At 39.7% G+C, this 24,487-nt stretch overlaps 1 protein-coding gene across 2 annotated transcripts; it reads left to right on the forward strand.

Moving 5' to 3' along the window:
- Positions 1 to 67: 67 nt before the first annotated feature.
- Positions 68 to 22,562, forward strand: CENPH (centromere protein H). 2 transcript variants are annotated; one of them, XM_082652084.1, is made up of 9 exons: positions 68 to 261; positions 1,966 to 2,021; positions 11,073 to 11,121; positions 11,519 to 11,593; positions 13,923 to 13,979; positions 17,216 to 17,279; positions 17,609 to 17,660; positions 19,698 to 19,861; positions 21,728 to 22,562. In XM_082652084.1, exons 1-9 carry the CDS (start codon positions 137 to 139, stop codon positions 21,821 to 21,823), a joined length of 738 nt encoding a protein of 245 aa, XP_082508210.1. In that variant the 5' UTR covers positions 68 to 136; the 3' UTR covers positions 21,824 to 22,562. The 2 variants fall into 2 exon arrangements, with proteins under 2 accessions (XP_082508210.1, XP_082508211.1); XM_082652085.1 differs by lacking the exon at positions 13,923 to 13,979.
- Positions 22,563 to 24,487: the final 1,925 nt, after the last annotated feature.

Consider the following 24,487-nt stretch of genomic DNA (forward strand, 5'->3'; position numbering starts at 1 on the left):
GGCGTGCCCTGCGGCGGAAGGGGCGGGGCGGCGCGATGACCCTGAGGTCCCTTCCGGTGTCAATTTAGTGGCGGGAAAAGCGGTCCCTTCTAGGGCAGAGTGTTCCGGTCGTGAGTGGTAGCTCTTGGCGCCGCGGATGGAGACGCAGTCCAAGGAGGAAGCCGCTGCCGAGGCCGCGGACTCCAGAGAGGAAGGCGAGTCGCCGCAGGTCGCCGGCGCCCAGGCGGCGCGTCCCGAGGACCGCATGGCCCTGCTGCTCAGGTTGTTCCCTCTGGCCGGCTGGGCGGGAACCAAGTGGGCGTCGTGGCCAGGAGCTCCCCGCTTTGCTTAGAAATGTCCAGGGTTCGAATTCAGCGTCGGTCGCTTAATGGCTGCGTGACTGCATCATTCACTTAAGCTCTTTAAGCCCCTTTCTTCATCTTGGCAAAGGAGAGAAAAATAACAGCTTCCTAGCAGAGTTGCTGTGGGCACTAAACGAGATATTCTGGAGTCAGCGTTTAGCAAAGGGCCCTTAGAGCCTACTGAGCTGTAATTAACGCCTCCTTTCTTACCCACTCATGCCCTGGGACCCCGAGTTTCAAGCCCTTATGTGGGCTGCATCGAAGCCCTGATAACTTCGGAGGGAGGTGGCTCCGCCCTTTTCTGTTGTAGGTATGGCCCTTTTCAATGCAGAAGCTTCATTTGTTATATTTTCTACCAGGAAGCAACGTCTCTACGTTGCTAGGGCAAGATTTGATGAGAAAGGACATCAGTCTTTTACACCAGTGGGCAACTGTGGCCCTGGCCTTATCCATCCTACTCTGTTGTTGTGTGAGCCCCTCAAGCTAAGGATAGTTTTCATGTGTTTAAATGGTGTGTGTGTGGGGGAAGTCACAAGAATATTTAATAACAGGTGAAAATTATGTGAAATTAAATTTCAGTCCCTTGAAGTAAAGTTTTATTGGAACACAACCTCAGGACCAACTTTTTTTCTCATGATTATGTAGATGTCTTTGCCCAGGAGCTGCTCTGCAGGTTCAAGCTGATTTGATCTGGTCGGCTTACTATGAAGAGTCTCTGTCAAACAGAGTTGTATTTCCCAAGACTCACCATCCTCTCCTTCAAAGGCTTCTCAAAGATGGAGGCATGCTTTCACCCATTCTCACATGATTCATGAACTTCTTTGTATTCTCTCAAGGTCTCACCCCAGTCTTTGGGCCATATACCCGACCCTCTGACAGTGAGTTGTGGGACCTGTGGACAGGGATAGGCAACAGTGATGGGAGATGGGAACTTAGTTATCGACAGTCTTTTATAATATATACATCAGAGGAAGAAGTTTAGAAGACACCGGCTCGGAGCTCTTGCCTTTAACTATTCCCATTCATATTATCTGTGAGTCTTTGGATCTGGTCATTCCCTATCCAGAGTTCTTGGAGCCATATAGGAAAATGCTACTGCAGTCCATTGTCAATTCTGGATGGCCATAGTAGCCACTGTCCACAGCTAGAGTATCCCATGGCCTTCTTGAATGCATATATGGGCTTCATCAACTCCTGGAAAGAATAGCTTCCCTGTATTACCTTCCCCTATTCCCTTATTTGTTGTGTTTTCCTCTTAGGAAGAAATGCCCAAAAGAGGTCCAGGCTACCAAACACTATTCTCACAAAGATCTATTTCTTTGTGTAGCCCTTCTCTTTAAGCCTCATTTCAGTGTGGCCCATTAAGAATAAATTTAAAAATCAAATTTTAAACTTTTCCTCACAGATGCTGTTTTCCTACTGTATTTCATTTTGAGTATTTTTCTGAGGCCTTAAATTCTTTATACCTGTTTTAAATAAAATAGGCCAAAATGGAAGACCTTAATGCTATTTGTTTATACTCATTTTGTTGCATCAACTTGCCAAAAAGATGAGTTGATTTATAATATAGTAATGAGTAAAACCTCAATAAGTATATAATTTTCTTCTCTTTATCTGTTTTCAGGGTAAGAGCACAGACCAAACAACAACTCTTGGAATATAAATCAATGGTTGATGCAAGTAAGTATTTTCATTTTCAAATAAGGTTTTGTGAGTTTGTTGATGAACAGTACTCCAGGGAAAACACCAATTTTACAAAAATATATTTATTTAGGGAATGGGAGGGCCAGCATAATGCAGTACTATACCCTGTAAGAATGCAAAAAGCAGGCTTGCCCTGGCCCTAAGGAACTAGTTAGGAATTCAAGAAATTTATATAAAACAAGTAAATAACAATACAGGACAATTAAGTTCTGTTGATCAGAGAATTGGGAAATCCCTGTGGGCTTAGGGTATCACAAAACTTGCTACCATCAACAACCTGAACATTAAATTAGCAGATTAGATGATTGTAAAGCAAGTGATCTGAGACCTATACTTTGAGAAACACTGGATTATTGGCATGAGAGCAAAAGAGGCATAAAGACGTAAGTAAAAATTTTCAATTCTAAACACAGAAAAATTTTAAATTTATCTTTTAAAATTATTAATCCAGAAATCTCAGGGACCAAGAGAGTAGTAAAATGATGGTTTAGTCATCCTGAAGTAATAACCACCTAATAGCCACCTGATTTATTGTAAGCCCTTGGGTCACAAAGATAGATTTTGGTTACTCTTTCTTTCCCTATGAAATAAGCTTAAAGAGTAAAATCAAATAGTACACTAGGTGGAATCAGGAATTGTGGAGGAACTTCCCTGGTGGTCCAGTGGATGAGACTCTACGCTCCCAGCTCAGGGGGCCCAGGTTCAATCCCTGGTCAGGGAACTAGATCCCACATGCATGCCGCAACTAAAAGAACCCACGTGCCACAACGAAGATCTCGTGTGCCGCAACTAAGGCCTGGCACCTCCAAAATAAATAAATAAATAAACCTTTAAAAAAAAAAAATTGTGGAAAGGCCGAGGGACCTCATAGATGTCTTAATCACTTCCCTGAATCCGTGTTTGAACTTAGGTAATTTTTGAGCTCTGCTCAAGCTCTCTTTAAGGCCATAGATCTGAAGGCATTTCTGGTGTGTTTTCCATCTCCATTCCAGGGTTTCTAAAGTCATATTTTGCAAAAAACCAAACCAAACCAAACCCAACCCTAAAAAAATGGGCCCCCCAGCCTCTTTTCTGCTTACTGTAACTAGTAACTATAGGAACTAGGATATGAACCAGGCCTTCTTGCCTCCAAAGCCATATCCCTTTTGTTACATCGATAATGCTTACCTCCTGAAAAAGAATATCTATTACATACATAAAATATATATAAATGTGTGTATATATGTATATATATATATATATATGTAAAACTCAATCACTTTGCTGTATACCTGAAACTGATACAACATTGTAAATCAACTATACTTCAATTTAAAAAATGCTTAACTCAAAGATGGTTAGTAGGTCCCTGCCCTTCCCCTGGAGGAATTAATGGTGTTCTTGTTTCCAAAGCCCATGTTCCTTGTATTAAACCAATTATGTTTACCTTAGAGATGAGAAGTACGACATACCTAATGCTTTTTCTGGCATGAGAGCCCACATAATAAAAAAGTATATTTAGGGCTTCCCTGGTGGCACAGTGGTTGAGAGTCCGCCTGCCGATGCAGGGGACACGGGTTCGTGCCCCGGTACGGGAAGATCCCACATACCGCGGAGCGGCTGGGCCCGTGAGCCATGGCCACTGAGCCTGCGTGCCTGGAGCCTGTGCTCCGCAGCGGGAGAGGCCACAACAGTGAGAGGCCCGCGTACCGCAAAAAAAAAGAAAAGAAAAGAAAAAAAAATGTATATTTGATCTTAGATGTCGAGGTATAAGGGAAAAGCTATTCAAAATTTGGACCACTGAAGAATTATCTCTATGAGTATTCCTGCACTCATAGTTGAATGAATTGATGCTAGGGATGGAGATATGGTGTTGAACAAGGCAGACTTTACCCTCATGGAGCTTAAATTCTATGTAGCAAAACAGGTAAGCAAAGAAACGTGAGATAATTATGAGGTGAGGTAAATGTGATGAAGGAAATATTGGTGTGATAAGAGGGAGTGTCTACTTTAGACAGAGGAATCAGAGATGGCTTCTTCGAGAAGATGACCTTAAAGCTAAAATCCAAGTGATAAAAGAGTCTGCTTCCTCCTGCAGTTCTTGTTTTCCCTGTATAGATAATTTTATTTTTAAGGGCTTGTGACATCTGAAAACTTGAGTAGATTTAATAGTCCACACTCTAGAATTCCTACAACTAAAGGAGAGGACAGATTTGAAGCAAACCATAAGTAGTTAGGTTGTAGTCTTTGAGAGAAGATATTTGTCTAAAATTGATTAGTGTTTTACCATTAAAAAATATATTACTGAGGGCTTGCCTGATGGTGCAGTGGTTGAGAGTCCGCCTGCCAATGCAGGGGACATGGGTTCGTGCCCTGGTCTGGGTAGATCCCACATGCCGCAGAGCGGCTGGGCCCATGAGCCATGGCCGCTGAGCCTGCGCGTCCGGAGCCTGTGCTCCACAACGGGAGAGGCCACAGCAGTGAGAGACCTGCATACCACACACACACACTCTCTATATATATACATACATACATATATATATACATATATATATATATATATTACTGAGACTTTATTGCATGAAGAAATTTTTTTTACAATAAGTGCATCTATTTTAAGGGTACAATTTGATGAGTTCTAACAAATGTATACATCTCTGTAACTACCACCACAATCAAGACGTAGAAAATTTCTGTCACACCTGCCCGTGCCACTTCACACTCAGTCCCCACCCTGAACCCAGCAACCATCAATTTGATTTCTATTGCTATAGATTTGTCTTCTAGAGCAGTGCTGTCCAATACAGTAGCCACTAGCTACAGGTGGCCTTTTAAAGTTAAGTTAATTAAAATCAAATAAAATTTAAAATTCTTTGTTGCACTAATCACATATCAAATGCTGAAGCCACAATGTGGCTGGTGGCTACCATATTGGGCAGTGCAGATATTAAGCATTTCATTCATCACAGAACAGAACAGTGGTTTGGAGAGCACTGTTCTAGAATTTGATGTAAATGGATTTATATGGTATGTATTTTTTTGTTTCTGACATCTTCCTTTTGTGACTTAATTCGTGTAACAAAATTCACGATTTTTTTTTTTTTGCCGTACATGGGCCTCTCACTGTTGTGGCCTTTCCCGTTGCGGAGCACAGGCTCCGGATGCGCAGGCTCAGCAGCCATGGCTCACAGGCCCAGCCACTCCACGGCATGTGGGATCTTCCCGGACCGGGGCACGAACCCGTGTCCCCTGCATCGGCAGGCGGACTCTCAACCACTGCGCCACCAGGGAAGCCCTCACCATTTTTTTTTTAGTTAATTTATTTATTTTTTGGCTGCGTTGGGTCTTCATTGCTGTGCACAGGTTACTCTAGTTGCAGCGAGCAGGGGCTACTCTTCACTGCACTGTGTGGGCTTCTCATTGCAGTGGCTTCTCTTATTGTGGAGCACGGGCTCAGTAGTTGCAGTGCACAGGCTCTAGGGTGTGGGCTTCAGTAGATGTCGCACGCGGGCTCAGTAGTTGTGGCGCACGGGCTTACTTGCCCCGTGGCATGTGGGATCTTCCCAGACCAGGGATTGAACCCGTGTCCCCTGCATTGGCAGGTGGATTCTTAACCACTGCACCACCAGGGAAGTCCCCTGTCAGTCTTCTTAAATTTTAGCCATTCTACTAAGTATATAGTAGTATCTCATGTGGTTTTAATTTACATTTCCCTAATAACTAATGTTGTTGATTATCTTTTCATGTCTTATTGGCAATTTATACATCTACTTTTATGAAGTAGATGTATAAATCTACTTTTATGAAATATCCATTCAAATCCTTACCCATTTTTTTTTTAACATCTTTATTGGGGTATAATTGCTTTACAATGGTGTGTTAGTTTCTGCTTTACAACAAAGTGAATCAGTTATACATATACATATGTTCCCATATCTCTTCCCTCTTGTGTCTCCCTCCCTCCCACCCTCCCTATCCCACCCCTTCAGGTGGTCACAAAGCACCGGGCCGATGTCCCTGTGCCATGCGGCTGCTTCCCACTAGCTATCTACCTTACGTTTGTTAGTGTGTATATGTCCGTGACTCTCTCTCGCTCTGTCACAGCTCACCCTTCCCCCTCCCCATATCCTGAAGTCCGTTCTCCAGTAAGTCTGTGTCTTTATTCCTGTCTTACCCCTAGATTCTTCATGACGTTTTTTTCTCTTCTTAAATTCCATATATATGTGTTAGCATACGATATTTGTCTTTTTCTTTCTGACTTATTTCACTCTGTATGACAGACTCTAGGTCTATCCACCTCATTACAAATAGCTCAATTTCGTTTCTTTTTATGGCTGAGTAATATTCCATTGTATATATGTGCCACATCTTCTTTATCCATTCATCCGATGATGGGCACTTAGGTTGTTTCCATCTCCGGGCTATTGTGAATAGAGCTGCAATGAACATTTTGGTACATGACTCTTTGAATTTTGGTTTTCTCAGGGTATATGCCCAATAGTGGGATTGCTGGGTCATATGGTAGTTCTATTTGTAGTTTTTTAAGGAACCTCCATACTGTTCTCCATAGTGGCTGAACCAATTTACATTCCCACCAGCAGTGCAAGAGTGTTCCCTTTTCTCCACACCCTCTCCAGCATTTATTGTTTCTAGATTTTTTGATGATGGCCATTCTGACTGGTGTGAGATGATATCTCATTGTAGTTTTGATTTGCATTTCTCTAATGATTAATGATGTTGAGCATTCTTTCATGTGTTTGTTGGCAGTCTGTATATCTTCTTTGGAGAAATGTCTATTTAGGTCTTCTGCCCATTTTTGGATTGGGTTGTTTGTTTTTTTGTTATTGAGCTGCATGAGCTGCTTGTAAATTTTGGAGATTAATCCTTTGTCAGTTGCTTCATTTGCAAATATTTTCTCCCATTCTGAGGGTTGTCTTTTCGTCTTGTTTATGGTTTCCTTTGCTGTGCAAAAGCTTTTAAGTTTCATTAGGTCCCATTTGTTTATTTTTGTTTTTATTTCCATTACTCTAGGAGGTACTTACCCATTTTTTAATTGGATTGTTAGTCTCATTGAGTTTGAGTTCTTTAATTATAACTGAATACATGATGTATTCTATTAACACTAAAGAATAAAATATTGACTCCTTTAAAAACAAGAATACAGTCCTTTTTTAGGTAAATAAATAAATATATGTGTGTGTGTATATACATATGTATACATATATGGCAGAAATTTTCTCCTAGTTTGTTGCTTGCTTTTTTACTTCCTTAACATTGTCTTTTGAGGAGCAGAAGGCATTAATTTTGATGAAGCACTATTTTTCACTCTTTTCTTTTGTACTTTGTGGTTTTTGAGTTCTATCTAAGAAACTGTGACTACCCCAAGGTTGCAAAGTTTTCTCCTGTGTTTTGTTCTAGAAGTCTTAAGGTGTTAAGTTTAACGTACAGGACTGAGATTCTTTTTTTTTTTTTAACATCTTAATTGGAGTATAATTGCTTTACAGTGGTGTGTTAGTTTCTGCTGTATAACAAAGTGAATCAGCTATATATATACATATATACCCATATCTCCTCCCTCTTGTGTCTCCCTCCCACCCTCCCTATCCCACCCTTCTAGGTGGACACAAAGCACCGAGCTGATCTCCCTGTGCTCTGTGGCTGCTTCCCACTAGCTATCTGTTTTACATTTGGTAGTGTGTATATGACCGTGCCACTCTCTCACTTCGTCCCAGCTTGCCCTTCCCCCTCCCCGTGTCCTCAAGTCCATTCTCTATGTCTGTGTCTTTATTCCTGTCCTGCCCCTCGGTTCTTCAAAACCTTTTTTTTTTTTTTTTTAGATTCCATATATATCTGTTAGCATACAGTATTTGTTTTTCTCTTTCTGACTTACTTCACTCTGTATGACAGACTCTAGGTCCATCCACCCCACTACAAATAACTCAATTTCATTTATTTTTATGGCTGAGTAATATTCCATTGTGTATATGTGCCACATCTTCTTTATCCATTCGTCTGTCGATGGACACTTAGGTTGCTTCCACATCCTGGTTATTGTAAATAGAGCTACAGTGAACATTTTAGTACATGACTCTTTTTTGAATTATGGTTTTCTCAGGGTATATGCCCAGTAGTGTGATTGCTGGGTCCTATGGTAGCTCTGTTTTTAGTTTTTTGAGGAACCTCCATACTGTTCTCCATAGTGGCTGTATCAGTTTACATTCCCACCAACAGTGCAAGAGGATTTCCTTTTCTCCACACCCTCTCCAGCACTTATTGTTTGTAGATTTTCTGATGATGGCCATTCTTAATGGTTTGAGGTGATACCTCATTATAGTTTTGATTTGCATTTCTCTAATGATTAGTGCATTTCTCTAATGAAAGGATGTTGAGAATCCATTCATGTGCTTGTTGGCAATCTGTATATCTTCTTTGGAGAAATGTCTCTTTAGGTCTTCTGCCCATTTTTGGATTGGGTTGTTTGGTTTTTTGATATTGAATTGCATGAGCTGCTTGTATATTTTGGAAATTAATCCTTTGTCAGTTGCTTTGTTTGCAAATATTTTCTCCCATTCTGAGGGTTGTCTTTTCGTCTTGTTTATGATTTCCTTTGCTGTGAAAAAGGTTTTAAGTTTCATTAGGTCCCGTTTGTTTATTTTTGGTTTTATTTCCATTTCTCTAGGAGGTGGGTCAAAAAGGATCTGGCTGTGACTTATGTCACAGTGTTCTGCCTATGTTTTCCTCTAAGAGTTTTATAGTGTCTGGCCTTACATTTAGGTCTTTAATCCATTTTGAGTTTATTTTTGTATATGGTGTTAGGGAGTGGTCTAATTTCACTTTTACATGTAGCTGTCCAGTTTTCCCAGCACCACTTATTGAAGAGGCTGTCTTTTCTCCATTGTATATTCTTGCCTCCTTTATCAAAAATAAGGTGACCGTATGTGTGTGGATTTATCTCTGGGCTTTCTATCCTGTTCCATTGATCTATATTTCTGTTTTTGTGCCAGTACCATACTGTCTTGATTACTGTAGCTTTGTCATTTAGTCTGAAGTCAGGGAGCCTGATTCCTCCAGCTCCATTTTTCTTTCTCAAGATTGCTTTGGCTATTCGGGGTCTTTTATATTTCCATACAAATTGTGAATTTTTTTGTTCTAGTTCTGTGAAAAATACCATTGGTAGTTTGATAGAGATTGCATTGAATTTATAGATTGCTTTGGGTAGTAGAGTCATTTTCACAATGTTGATTCTTCCTATCCAAGAACATGGTATATCTCTCCATCTGTTTGTATCATCTTTAATTTCTTTCATCAGTGTCTTATAGTTTTCTGCTTACAGGTCTTTTGTCTCCTTAGGTAGGTTTATTCCTAAGTATTTTACTCTTTTTGTTGCAATGGTAAATGGGAGTGTTTGCTTAATTTCTCTTTCAGATTTTTCATCATTAGTGTGTAGGAATGCAAGAGATTTCTGTGCATTAATTTTGTATCCTGCTACTTTTGGAGTAACTTTTGTGTATGGTGTGCGCTAAGTAAGGATAAAGGTTCATTTGTTTTCCATATAGAAATCCAGTTTTTCTAGCACTGTTGAAAAGACTTTTCTTTATCCATTGTATATGTGTAGGTCTATTTCTGGACTTTTTCTTCTGTTCCTTTGAGGTATTTGTCTATCCTTACAGTGGTACCATGCTGTTTGGATGACTGTAGCTTTATAGTAAGTCTTGATTATCAGCTCTTGTAAGTCCTTCAACATTCTTTGTCAAAATTGCTTTGATTATTCTTGGTCCTTTGTTTTTCTATATGCATTTAAAATCAGTTTGTCAATTTCTACAGATTTGACTGGGATTTGCGTGGGATCTATAGATCAGTATGGGTGAAATTGTTATATTAGCAATAATGATTCTCCCAATACATATAGATAGTTTATCTTTCCATTTCAGTATTTTGTAATGGGGTCTTCCCTGGTGGTGCAGTGGTTAAGAATGCGCCTGCCAGTGCAGGGGACACGGGTTCAAGCCCTGATCTGGGAAGATCCCACAGGCCACGGAGCAACTAAGCCCATGCAACACAACTACTGAGCCTGTGCTCTAGAGCCCACGAGCCACAACTACTAAAGCCTGTGTGCCTAAAGCCCATGATCCACAGCAAGAGAAGCCACCGCAGTGAGAAGCCCGCACACCACAACGAAGAATAGCCCCTGCTTGCCACAGCTAGAGAAAGCCCACACGCAGCAATGAAGACCCAACACAGTCAAAAACAAATAAATTAATTAATTAAATTAAATTAACTAAACTTATCGTATTTGGTAGTGTTCAGTGTAGAGGTCATACATGTATTTTGTTAAATTTATCCTTAAGTATTTTGTGTGTTTGTGTGCAATTTTACATGTATTTTTAAAGTTTAATTTCCTATTGTTTGTTGCTAATATATAGACATACAGTTTTTTTTTTTACATTGATCTTGTTTTTTGTTTTTTGTTTTTGCGGTATGCGGGCGTCTCCCATTGTGGCCTCTCCCGTTGCGGAGCACAGGCTCCAGATGCGCAGGCTCAGCGGCCATGGCTCACGGGCCTAGCCGCTCCGTGGCATGTGGGATCTTCCTGGACCGGGGCACGAACCCGTGTCCCCTGCATCGGCAGGCGGACTCTCAACCACTGTGCCACCAGGGAAGCCCTGTGATCTTGTTCATTTTTTACTCTTTTTCTATGATTCCATAACTGCTGTCCGACGTGGTAGACATTAGCTGCATGTGACTGTTGAACACTTGAAATGTGGTTAGTCCTCATTGAGAAGGACTGTAAATGTAAAATATGCACAGAAGGAAAGAATGTGAAATATTTCAGTAGTAATTAGAAATTGATTACGTGTTGAAATGATAATATTTTGGATCTGTTGGGTTTAATAAGCTATATTAAAATTAATTTCATTTGTTTCTTTTGTAGTGTGGAAATGAAATTAAAAATTACATATTTGGTTTGCATTTGTGGCTTACATTATATTTCTTTTGGAGAATGCTTTAATAAAATACTACTAACGTCAAAAATTTATTTATTTGTAGATGAAGAAAAAACTCCAGAACAAATCATGCAGGAAAAGCAAATTGAAGCGTAGGTTATATTTTAAAATTTTAGTTGTGGTTTTTACAGATTTAATAATATTATCCACCTTATAATATTGTCTTTCTTTTTCCTTTCCTTTTTTTTTCCAAGTAATTTGTCATGCACGTATTGAGAAGTTGTTGATGTGGGATGTAGACTTACATGCACATGAGTGATCATATTAACACTTTTGGCATCCTCCACACCTTAACAAGATACTTAGCGAAGTATCATAGCAGGAATCAGTTTACCAAATCTGTAAATGCGTAGATGTTGGGAGCCTGTAGAATACTTTTATTTAGAGAACAGGCATTTTACTTTCTTCAAAGATTTACTTTATACCTTTCTTCAAGTAGTTACTTTTTCTGATATTGCTGAAATTCTTTTGTTCATGCTTCTTTGGCAGTAAAATTGAAGAACTGGAAAAAGAAATTGAAGAGGCAAAAATTGCTTTTGAAATGAAAAAGCTTGCATTAGACAGGTAATTATTACCTTTTTTTTTTTTTTTTTTGCGGTATGCGGGCATCTCACTATTGTGGCCTCTCCTGTTGTGGAGCACAGGCTCCATACGTGCAGGCTCAGCGGCCATGGCTTATGGGCCCAGCCGCTCCACAGCATGTGGGATCTTCCTGGACCGGGGCACGAACCCGCGTGCCCTGCATCAGCAGGCGGACTCTCAACCACTGCGCCACCAGGGAAGCCCAATTATTACCTTTTAAGTATGCAAAATGGGTATGACTCAAGGTGCAGGGGATATTTTAACTAGTCTGAAGTAATCAATCAAAATGATGTTTAGATAATGGTCCCACAAATCTTGAGCCCTGAGAGAAAAGTTACGTCATTCATTAATGTCTTCATTTGAAGAAGTTATATAAGATAGGGTAATAAGGAAATGTCAGTCAAGACAATTAAAGTGTGAGGTTAAATCTCATTCTGTGTTTGAAATGATTATATGGATTCATTTACTCCAGTAACTTTTTTTTTTAATATTTGTTTATTTATTTTACTTTTTGGCTGCATCGGGTCTTAGTTGGGGGACGCGTGATCTTCATGCGGTGCCTGGGCTTCTGTCTAGTTTTGGCGTTCAGGCTCAACAGTTATGGCATGCAGGCTCTCTAGTTGTGGCTCGTGTGCTCAGTAGTTGTGGCTCAAGGGCTTAGTTGTCCCGCGGCATATGGGATCTTAGTTCCCCAACCAGGGATCGAACCTGTGTCCTCTGCATTGGAAGGTGGATTCTTAACCACTGGACCACCAGGGAAGTCCCCTATTCCAGTAACTCTTAATTGAGTAAAAGAATTGTCAGTGAGTTTAAATATATTTTTAATTTTAGGCTTTGCATATATATTTTAAAATTCATTCAACAAATATTTGAGTGCTTCCTGTGTCGTAAGCTTTGTGCTGGAGCTGGCATACAGTTGTTAGTAAGACAAACAGTGGTCTCTATTATAGACTTATGATCTGAATTAATAATCTCAATTAAGTGAATGACTCTTAACAGTTTTTTCCTTGTATTTCTGGCCGTCCCAGATGAATTTATTTACATTTAATTGAAAAGTAGTTAAATCCCTTTTAATTGCTTCTAGCAGTGAACTTTTTTCCCTCATTTCATATGCTGGCTCATTATATAGATCATACTTTTTAACTAAGGTGGCTTCAGAGCTATTAAGATATCCCCTTTTAATGAAATGACTAATATTGCTGAGCTGATTGCCTTTTTTTTTTTTTAATTTATTTTTGGCTGCTTTGGGTCTTCATTGCTGTGCACAGGCTTTCTCTAGCTGCGGCAAGCAGGGGCTACTTTTCTTTGCAGTGCATGGGTTTCTCATTGCAGTGGCTTCTCTTGTTGTGGAGCACAGGCTCTAGGTGTGTGGGCTTCAGTAGTTGTGGCACACAGTCTCAGTGGTTGTGGCTCTCGGACTCTAGAGTGCAGGGTCAGTAGTTGTGGTGCGTGGGCTTAGTTGCTCCATGGCATGTGGGGTCTTCCCGGACCAGGGCTCGAACCCGTGTCCCCTGCATTGGCAGGTGGATTCTTAACCACTGCGTCACCAGGGAAGCCCCTGATTGCCTTTTTATTATTATTTATTAGCTATTTGAATTTAAAAATAAATTACAGTGCTTGCTTTTACATAGACACATTTTAAAGTTCACAGTCAAGTATGGTTTTGTATTCCCTAACTCTACACATTTTGGGCCCCTGTTGATCCCTGTAGTACCTTTTTTTTTCTTCCAGTTTTATTGAGACATAATTGATATACAGCACTGTATAAGTTTAAGGTGTGCAGCATAATGTTTTGACTTACATGCCTCCTGAAATGATTATCACATTCGGTTTAATGAACATCATCTCATATAGATACAAAATTAAAGAAATAGCAAAAAAAATTATTTTCTTGTGAGAACTCTTAGGATTTATTCTCTTAACAGCTTGCACATATAACTTACAGCAGTGTTAAACATGTTTATTGTGTTGTACATTACATTTTGTAGTGCCTTAATGCTTCCTCGCAGCCCCGCACCAAGGTGGGCGGCTTGGAGAGCAAGTTCAGGCTGGGTGTCAGGTCTGCTCAGCCCCCCTCTCTGGCCATATGCACAACTGCATGCAACAGCCGCATCCATATTGGTGTTCCTTCATATTTCTATAACTTACTTATCAAAGTATTTCCCATATGAAACTGTTTAAAAACCTACTTTTGTTTTATGTTATATTTAAAGAGAAATCAATCTTTACTTTGTCGTATTTTTAAATTTTCTTTTTCAGTGTACCCTAAATGTTAACCATGTTTTATAATGGAAGCTTTTTTCCTCTATAGGATGCAGCTTTCAAGTGCACTTAAAAAACACATGGAGAAAATTAACACCAAGACTAGGTATGTTTTTTTGTTTGTTTGTTTTATTTTATTTTTTCTGGATTTGGCAAGGATGGGAATAAGGGAGATCCACATAATGACTAGTTCTGTGAATTTTTTTTTTTTTTAATTACCTGTCACTGCCGACCACCTTTATCTGGGGAATAGAAAACATGACAAAAAAAAAAAAAAAAGAAACATGACAGAATTTCTGTGGGCCCTTCTCATCACTACAACTTTTATAGTCCTGTTGACATTTTGTTTCATATGGATCGGGACCCTAAGAAGCAATGGAGGTTTTACCTATGCAATATGGGATTTTTTTTTTTTTTAATATTTATTTATTTGGCCGCACCAGGTCTTAGTTGCGGCATGCGGGATTTAGTTCCCTGACCAGGGATCAAACCCAGGCCCCCTGCATTGGGAATGTGGAGTCTTAACCACTGGACCACCAGGGAAGTCCCCAATCTGAGAATTTTGAAGGAAGATTGTTTTTGTTTTTAATAAATTTATTTATTTTTGGCTGCGTTGGGTCTTTGTTGCTGTGCACGGGCTTTCTGTAGTTGTGGTGAGCGGGGGCTACTCTTTGTTGCGGTATGCGGGCTTCTCATTGCAGTGGCTTCTCGTTGCGGAGCACGTGCTCTAGGCGCATGGGCTTCAGTAGTTGTGACACGCAGTCTCTAGAGCGCAAGCTCAGTAGTTGTGGCGCACGGGCTTAGTTGCTCCACGACATGTGGGATCTTCCTGGACCAGGGCTCGAAACCGTGTTCCTTGCATTGGCAGGCGGATTCTCAACCACTGTGCCATCAGGGAAGCCCCGGAAGGAAGGTTTTGAAAGTTAACTTTCATTTGGGATTTACTGTAAAGCAGGAGCAATGCTATCTCATTTAAGCCAACAACAACTCAATGAGATAGGAAATATACTCCTCATTTTTGTATTGGCAGAAATGATCTTGTGTACGTTCAATAATTGGCCGGGCAATCAAGGTCATCTCTAATCTGATCCTAAGTGCCTGGCCACCGGGGCCTTACCTGTGATTTTATCTCCCAAAGCTCTAATCTTGTGATAAAATACCACCACCACCACCCCCCCACCGTTGGCACAGGAAAAGTACCGAGATGGATCTGGCACTTTCTCTATCTGGACGTCTTAGCCCTGACTGATACCCATTCCTCCCATATTCCATTTAACTCCAGGACTACATAAATCCTAAAATCTGAATTTGAACTCTCTAAATATTGCTCCCCCACGAAAGGAGAGCTTAAAACATTCTTGTAAAGGAGTGCAGGATAGATTCATCGCATTGACACCAAAGACAGCACAAAGGCCAGGTAGGCTGAGGCAGCGCCTTTAGCCTGTCTTAAAGTTTACAACCACGTATAGCTGTAACTAGCAGAAAATGAGTTCAGCTCTCAGGTCTGTGCAAATAGCCCCCTTTTTCAGCCTCCCAGGTAAACTTCTACAGTGTTTCTCATGCCTGGCTGATTATCAGGATAATTAGTATTTTCACAATGGTCACATTGCTGGTCCCATCCCAAACCTGCTGACTCAGAATCTCTGAAGATGGGGAGCTGGCAATCCACATTTAACGAGCCTCCCAAGGGGATGTGGCACTCTGAAATATGAGAACCACTATTCTCATCCAGTCTTATTTCCACCCTTTTACTCCAGCCGTACTAAACTGCTTGATCTAGGTAATCTTCATAATTACACTTGAGCATTGAACAACCTGGGTTTCAACTGCCCAAGTCCACTTATATGCAGGTTGTTTGGGGTTTTTTTCAATAAATATGGCACCTGTATTTTCATTTTACAGATCTTTAAGTTAACTAAGTATGGGGGAAGATTTGTGTTTAGTTAGAGGTCACAGTATGTGGAATCAGAAGAACTAGGGTTTGATCCAAACTGTTTCAGCTTTCTTCCCTTGGGTGAGTCATTTAATTCCTTTGTTTTTGAGGCAGAGATAGCAGTGCTCTTGACTGTGTGGGATGGTTGGTGTCCCTAACCACTCACCCCACCTGCATTGTTCAAGGTTCAACTATACTTTACATCTTTTAAGACTCAAGGATTTCCCTTGTTCCACCCTTTGCACAACTCTTAGAAGGGTTCATATCCATTACTGGTTGTAATGAAACCATATGATGGTTGTGGATTTATTTTTTCCCCCATAAGATTCTTTCCTCTTTGAAAACATGTACTATGTTTTACTCTGTTTTATATTCCTGGTGCCTGGCACAGTCTTGTCATGTAGTAGTCACTCAGAAGTACTTGTTGGAGGGGCTTCCCTGGTGGCGCAGTGGTTGAGAATCCGCCTGCCAATGCAGGGGACACGGGTTCGAGCCCTGGTCCAGGCTCCACATGCCATAGAGCAACTAAGCCCATACACCACAACTACTGAGCCCGCACACCTAGAGCCCTTGCTCCCCGCAACTAGAGAAAAAGCCCGTGCGCAGCAACAAAGACCCAGCACAACCAAAAATAAATAAATTAACTAATTAAAAAAAAAAAAGAAATACTTGTTGGAGAAATGGGGATAAAAGCACTTTATTCACTGAAACTATTCTGTATGATATGATAATGGTAGATACATGTCATTATACATTTGTCACCTCATAGCATGTACAACACCAAGAGTGAACCCTAACCCTAATGTAAACCATGGCCTCTGGGTGAAAATGATGCGTCAGTGTAGGTTCATCATTTGTAACAAATGGATCGCTCTGCTGCAGGGGAGGCTGTGCGAGCGTGGGGGCAGCGTGTACATGGGCTTCCCTTCCACTCGGTTCTGCTTTGAACCTAAAACTTGTCTAAAAACTAAAGTCTGTTTCCAAAAAAAAGCTATGTATTAGCAAGCTGTTAGGGTTTTTTCCCCCTAAATATGAGATTTTTAGAAATGTTCCTGGGGAATTCCCTGGCGGTCCAGTGGTTAAGACTCTGAGCTTCCACTGCAGGGGGCACCGGTTTGATCCCTGGTCGGGGAACTAAAATCCCGCATGCCGTGCAGTGCAGCCAAGAGAAAAAACAAAAGAAATGTTATTTGATATTCTTTGTTGTCTGTGAGCAAAAATTTTTCTAGGGAAATGCATCTCTAATTCTAAACAGAAATTTAGTTTACGTCAAATTTTTCCAGACTTATTTTGTTAAACAATGACTTTCTATTGACGTGTACAGTGAATATAATGAAAGTAAATATGTACTAACGGATTTCTTAATTGAGTTTTTTTAACTGTTAATCATATTTTTTATTCCTTTTCAGTGTGCTCATGGATAACATGAAACAAATACTAAGTCTAAATAAATCAGTAATGAAATCACAGCAGGTAACTCTGAATTTAAAGCTGCTCATGCATTCTCATGCTTTCAGTAACATTCTTGCTGGTAACTGTATGTGACTAAATAGGATTGCCCAAAGAGACTGATGTGGTTGGAATTCACTGTCCTTAAATTTTCTCTCTTTTCCATAATTCCATTATTTCTGACTAATTATCTACTTATCATTTAAGCTACTTTTCCTTTCCCTTTTGTTGTGTGGAAACAGAGGAATTGAAAACTGGAGCTCTAGAAAATATGAATAGATAAATTCAGTGATTTAAATATTATAGGTGTGTTCTTAGGTTATGTGCCTTAATCTTTTTATTTCTAATAACAGGAAACCCGGGACTTGGAAGACAAATTGCTTGATGTTAGAAAGAAGAGATTGCGTATGTAGAACACTTTTTTTTTTTTTTTTTGGAGAACACATTTTCACTTAATATGAAGATTGATAAGGCCAGATCTCTCAATCACTGAAAAATTTTTTAATTTCCTTAAAATTTTGGACATAGCAATTTAAAAAGTAGTATATAAAATGGATTTTGATTGATTTGTTGTTTTAGAACTTTAAGTCACAAAAATTAAGATATTCTCAGTGGGGGAAGGAATATCAAATAATACAAAAAAGTATAATGTGAAAGCCATACCTCCATCCTGTGTGACCACAGTTAGGAGTACATCATTCCAGGCCTTTTTCCACACCCATATAAATGTATTTAAATAAACATAATTTTTTTCAAATTTATTTATTTTATTTTATTTTTGGCTGCGTTGAGTCTTTGTTGCTGCGCGTGGGCTTTCTCTAGTTGCGGGGCGCCGGCTTCTCATTGCGGTGGCTTCTCTTGTTGTGAAGCACGGGCTCTAGGCGCACAGGCTTCAGTGGTTGCAGCATGTGGGCTCAGTAGTTGTGGCTCTTGGGCTCTAGAGCGCAGCCTCAATAGTTGTGGCGCACGGGCTTAGCTGCTCTGCGGCATGTGGGATCTTCCCAGAACAGGACTCGAACCCGTGTCCCCTGCATTGGCAGGCGGATTCTTAACCACTGTGCCACCAAGTAAGCCCCCTAAACATAATTTTTAAATGATCACTTGATGCATATGGTTCTACAGCTTTTTAACTTAATGAACATGAGATGGCTTTTTGCACTGAAATGTTTTATTGAAATGTATTTCAGAAGTAACACATATTCTCTATAAAGAATTTAGAAACAGAAAAACATACATAGGAAGTTAAATTTTTAATTTTATCAAGAGATAATCGATCTTCAATGCTTCTTATTTATAAAATAAAATTGGCATAATTTTATTCTGTGTTGTAAACTGCTTTTTTCATTTAACAGTATAGGCATGATTTATTATTTTAAAATATTATGTAGATTTGCCTTTTTGTAAGTAATCTCAGGATTAGAAGTAGTCCTGGTCATCTGTTCTAATCACCCTTTGGCTTTTTTTCCATTGCATTCCTGTCAAGGAACCGAGCTCCTGAGATACACCCATTTATGTTTTCAAATACTATCTGTCCCCAACTTATGATGTTTCGACTTAATAATTTTTTGACTTTATGGTGATATGCATTTAGTAGAAACTGAATTCAGATTTTGAATTTTGCTCTTTTCCTGGGCTAGTAACATACTCCATTGTGATGCTGGGCAGCAACATCGAGCCCCAGCTCCTATCAGCCACGTGATCATAAGGGTAAACAACCAATACACTTACAACTATTATGTTTTTCACCTTCAGTGCAGTATTCAATAAATTACATGAGATATTTAACACATTGTTATAAAACAGGCTTTGTGTTAGATGATTTTGCCCATTTGCAGGCTAATGTAAGTGTTCTGAGCATGTTTAAGGTAGGCTAAGTTAAGCTGTGATGTTTGGTAGATTAGGTGTACTAAATGCCTTTTCGACTTAGGATATTTTCAACTTAAGATGGGTTTACCAGGAAGATTTCTAATTAAGTTCTCAGAACATTTCAGGAACAACAAAAAAAAATGGTTGATGGTATTTATCCCTGGAGAAGGGAATCTTATCTTTCCTTGAAAATTCATCTTGTTGATATTGTAATTTTTGTAAATAAAGGGGGGGAAAGTATTTCCTTATATATATCTCCTGCTATTTTTTTGGCAACCCAGAGTAAGTCCTCTTTGACATGATGCCACAGCAAACATTTGTAGACAGTATCATTGTCATACATACATACCTTGAACATCTCACAGAGGACATTACTAAGTATGAAATTAAAATATTGGTGTTTTGCACCAGAGAAATCATTTTCAGATCAAAATGGAACTGCAGCCTAAAATGCTGCTTATTAAAAATTTTCTCTTGACTGAAATAATCAGTAACTGTTCTGCTTCATAAGTTTTCAAGATTCTTGTTTATAGGAGTTATCATATATAGTATATGGTTTTATTTTTAACCCAATAGAGTTAAAACAAGCTTCAGAAAGGAAGCTTTTCGAAATACAGACTGAAAAGAACAAACAGAAAGATGATTTGGGTAGTATGGAAAATTCGGGGAAGATAAAGACCATACAACAAAACCTGGAGATGGAGATACAGATTACTACAGTTATTCAACATGTGTTCCAGGTAATATTTTTATAAAATAGGAAGCGGGGTAAAGAACTTTTCAAAAGTGAATGGTTCTATTACTTTCAGGCTTATTTTCATTTAATTTTCTTTTCTTTTTTTTTTTATTTAGTTTTTGGTCTTACTAAATAATTCAGTACTGAATATCAAGCTGTTTACATATATCTTGAATTTATGTCTGTTTAGCATTTAAGGCTTTGGTTTTTTTATTATAGTTAGACCTTAGGCATTTATAAATGGAAATGATGTCAGCAGCTCTGTGGAGGCAGAATGGTATAACGACGGAGAACATTAGACTTCAAGTTGGGAAGTGGGGAAAACATGGATGCAGGTGATGGGAATCTAGAGTTAAGATCCTACCAGCTACTTAATAGTTGCTGAGGGACTTCCCTAGTTGCACAGTGGTTAAGAATTCGCCTGCCAATGCAGGGGACACGGTTCGATCCCCAGTCTGGGAAGATCCCACATGCCATGGAGCAAATAAGCCCTTGTGCTACAACTACTGAGCCTGCATGCCACAACTACTGAAGCCCACGTGCCTAGAGCCCATGCTCTGCAAAAAGAGAAGCCACCGCAATGAGAAGCCCACGCACCGCAACAAAGAGTGGCCCCCGCTCACTGCAACTAGAAAAAGCCTGCACACAAATAAATAAATTAAAATAAATAAGTTTTTTTAAAAAGTTGCTGACCTTGAGGAAATTATATAACTTTTCTAAGCATTAGTTTCCTTGTGTAGGAAGAGTGGTTATTAGAACTAAAGGTGATAATTCATGTTAATCTGTTTAGCATAGTGTCTGCTCGAAGCAAATTCTCAATGAATATTGGTAGTTATTGTCATGTCAGGGTTTTTTTTATTTTTTAAGTTTATTTATTTATTTTTTGGCTGTGTTGGGTCTTCTTTGCTGCACACAGGCTTTCTCTAGTTCTGGCGAGCAGGGGCTGCTCTTTGTTGTGGTGCTTGGGCTTCTCATTGCAATGTCTTCTCTTGTTGCAGAGCACGGGCTCTAGGCGCAGGGGCTTCAGTAGTTGTGGCACACAGGCTCAGTAGTTGGTGTGCAGGGGCTTAGTTCCTCCACGGCATATGGGATCTTCCCGGACCAGGGATCGAACCCTTGTCCCCTGCATTGGCAGACAGATTCTTAACCACTGCACCACCAGGGAAGTCCCCATTATGTCAGTTTTTAAATTTTATGTGTTCATTTAGCCTGGAGGTTTTTCTTTACTTTTTTTTTTTTTTTTTAATATTTATTTATTTGGCTGTACTGGGATCTTCATTGCTGCGTGCAGGATCTTTAGTTGTGGCATGCGAACTCTCAGTTGCGGCATGTGGGATCTAGTTCCCTGACCAGGGATCAATCCCGGGCCCCCGGTATTGGGAGCATGGAGTCTTAGCCACTGGACCACCAGGGAAGTCCCTCTTTACTTTATTTAATTTATTATTTTTGGCTACATTGGGTCTTCGTTGCTGTGCGCGGGCTTTTCTCTAGTTGTGGTGCGCGGGGGCTGCTCTTCATTGTGGTGCGCAGGCTTCTCATTGCAGGGGTTTCTCTTGTTGCGGAGCATGGGCTCTAGGCGCGCAGGCTCAGTAGTTGCAGCACACGGGCTCAGTGGCTGTGGCTTGCAGGCTCAGTAGTTGTGGCTCGCGGGCTCTAGAGCGCAGGCTCAGTAGTTAAGGTGCACAGGCTTAGTTGCTCCATGGCATGTGGGATCTTCCCGGACCAGGGCTCAAACCTGTGTCCCCTGCATTGGCAGGTGGATTCTTAACCACTGCGCCACCAGGGAAGTTCTGAGGATTTTTTAAAAATCTTGATAAATTTTTAAGAGTACTTAGAACATTAATTTAAAAATTTTTTTTCTTAATTACAGAACCTCATTTTGGGGAGTAAAGCCAACTGGGCAGAGGATTCTGCCCTTAAGGAAACTGTTCTGCAGCTTGAGAAGAATCTCACCATGATCCAATAAGAATTCTGTTTTGACGTATTTTTGTTTCTGTCTTTAATGTCATTTAAATTGCAAATTTCAAGTGAAATGCTTTTCAGTGTTTTTGGAACTGTTCTAATACTGCAATTTTTTTTTAGCTTAACAGTGGTACATGGAATTTACTGCTTTAAATATGATAAAGTGACTGGCGTAATCTAAAAGAATCTGAAAATGTTAGCCTTGGAAGTGTCCCAGAAGATATCTAGTCCAGCTTTCCACTGAACGTGGACTTTTTTTTTTACAACATTCCTGTAAGTCCCAACTCTCATTTGGAATACTTCTCTGTATTTGTTTGTCAACCAAAATATTGGAAATTTAGAAAAGCATATCCACATCTTTATTTTTTTCAACTGTCAATTGTATTTTATTCAAATAAATCTCATTTTAGTTCTGTCTCACTAGAGATTTTCTTTTGCCTTTTTAAAAAAAATTTGCGATATAATTGATATATAACATTGTGTAAGTTTAAGATGTACATGTTGATTTGACCACCATGGCATTAGCTAACACCTCCATCATGTTACATAATTATCATTTCTTTATCATGGTGAGAATATTTAAGATTACCCTCTTAGTAACTTTGAAGTATGTAATATAGTATTGTTAACTAGAATCACAGTGCTGTACATTAGATCTCCAAAATTTATTCATCTTCTAACTGCAAGTTTGTACCCTTTGACCACCATTTCCCCAGTTCTCTCACTCCCCCTTATGCATTTTTAAACAGACACCCAAATAAAGCACCTCAATCATGAAAAAGAAAGAAAAAGAAAAACATATTCACAATGTTAACAGTTGTGGTTATTATAGAAAATTTGTGACTTTTTTCTTTTGTATTTTTATGTTTATTGTGCATTACTTTTATAAGTTAAAAAATAAAAAGAATAAATATTATTCTATCTTACTAAAAAATAGAACTTGCCACCTTTTATAGAATCCAATTCCAGTTTTGGAAAACTAATTTGAGCTCTTTATTAATTTGGAGCTGTTGATAATTTTTATAGACAATGTAGTGTTTTCAACATTCTTTTAAGATGGACTTCAAGGGATCCCTGCTCAGGGAACTAGATCCCACATGCATGCCTCAACTAACAGTTTGCATGCTGCAACTAAGGAGCCGGCAAGCCAGAACTAAGGAGCCGGTGCGCTGCAACTAAGGAGCCCACCTGCCTCAACTAAGACCTGGCACAACCAAATAAATAAATAAATATTTTTAAAAAATTGCTCTAGTTGAAAAAGACATAATGACGTTTAAAAAGGAAAAGAAGGAATTTAAACTGGAAAAGATGCACTGCAGTGGTAATAGCATTTGAAATCTGTTCTTTAGATCAGTAACAAAAATAAAGAGATTTGAATTCTAGAAACTTTTCTTTGGAATATTTATAGTTTTGCTTCATTTGTTTTGATAAATCATAATTTATGTGTAGTTTTTTAAATTTTACCTTTTTTTTCTTTTTTTTTGTGGTACGCGGGCCTCTCACCGTTGTGGCCTGTCCTGTTGAGGAGCACAGGCTCCAGACGCGCAGGCTCAGCGGCCATGGCTCACGGGCCTAGCCGCTCCGCGGCATGTGGGATCTTCCAGGACCGGGGCACGAACCTGTGTCCCCTGCATCGGCAGGTGGACTCTAAACCACTGCGCCACCAGGGAAGCCCTAGTTTTTTAAATCTTATGTGTAGTTACTCTTTTTGCCACAGTGTATTCTTGGAAATGGTCCACATGAATTATAAAAGAAGTTATATTTTTCTCATAGAAAAACATTCTGGAAAATACCTTCCTGATCCAAAGATACAGCATTAAATAAATCATAAATGCACGCTTTATTAGTGAATCCCAACTCAAAGGGTTACCACCATCCTCAGAAAAACTTTCTGCATTTTCCTAAGATTTTGTTGTCCTGTTGTGTGCTTCTTCTTACAGCCCAGCTCTGAGGGAGAAATTGTATTAGTTAGCTTTCTTGGAAATCATGCTGAAAAACCTCAAATCTCAGTGGCTTATAAGAAACATATTCTCTGTTGGATCCATGGTTTGGCTGATCATTCTAGGACCCAGGCTGAGCGTGCAGCCACTATCTGAAACACATGCTCATGGCTTATAAGGCCAAGTCAAATTATACAAGCACATTTCGTTTCTGTTTGGAACAGGTATACATTATTTCCACCCAGGTTCCACTCAAGCTCAACATCACTGGGGCACGAAAGTATACTCTCACAGCAGGGAAGTGCTGGGGAAACCAAATGGATATTTGCTGAAAAGAATATAGTGTACCACAGCCTGCTACCTTGGTCTTAAATATTAACTTCCCTTTTGCATGTAAAAGATGCACCTCTCCCCAAAGAAGGTAAGCTAACAATGTCATCTAGTCATACCAGTTCAAAGAGTCTTCACATTTTTTCAGATGTAGCTCTTCCTGATCTGGAGACCTATGAACTGAAAAGACAAGCTATACTGCTTCATACAGCCAGCAAACAATAGTGGAGGAGGACTGTAGCAATTCTGAAATGTTGCTTGGCAAGTGATAGGAGGTGCCCTTTCCTAGGGGACAGGGAACACCTTTGGATTTGGCTCTCTGGAAGCAGTTCTTTATCTGTGGTTCATTCTACCCTTTGGGAGGTTCTCCCTATCCATTACTAACTTTGGCCATATCT

This window comes from Grampus griseus (assembly GCF_964374135.1).
Source record: "Grampus griseus genome assembly, chromosome: 3".
Classification (NCBI taxonomy): Eukaryota; Metazoa; Chordata; class Mammalia; order Artiodactyla; family Delphinidae; genus Grampus; species Grampus griseus.

What these genes read in the sequence shown, in the direction of transcription:
- CENPH (XM_082652084.1), top strand. Translation starts at nt 137, where the DNA reads ATGGAGACGCAGTCCAAGGAGGAAGCCGCTGCCGAGGCCGCGGACTCC. An exon ending in AAAATTAACACCAAGACTAG is followed by an intron (nt 13,980 to 17,215) that starts GTATGTTTTTTT and finishes ATTCCTTTTCAG; the next exon opens with TGTGCTCATGGATAACATGA. An exon ending in CAGTAATGAAATCACAGCAG is followed by an intron (nt 17,280 to 17,608) that starts GTAACTCTGAAT and finishes TTCTAATAACAG; the next exon opens with GAAACCCGGGACTTGGAAGA.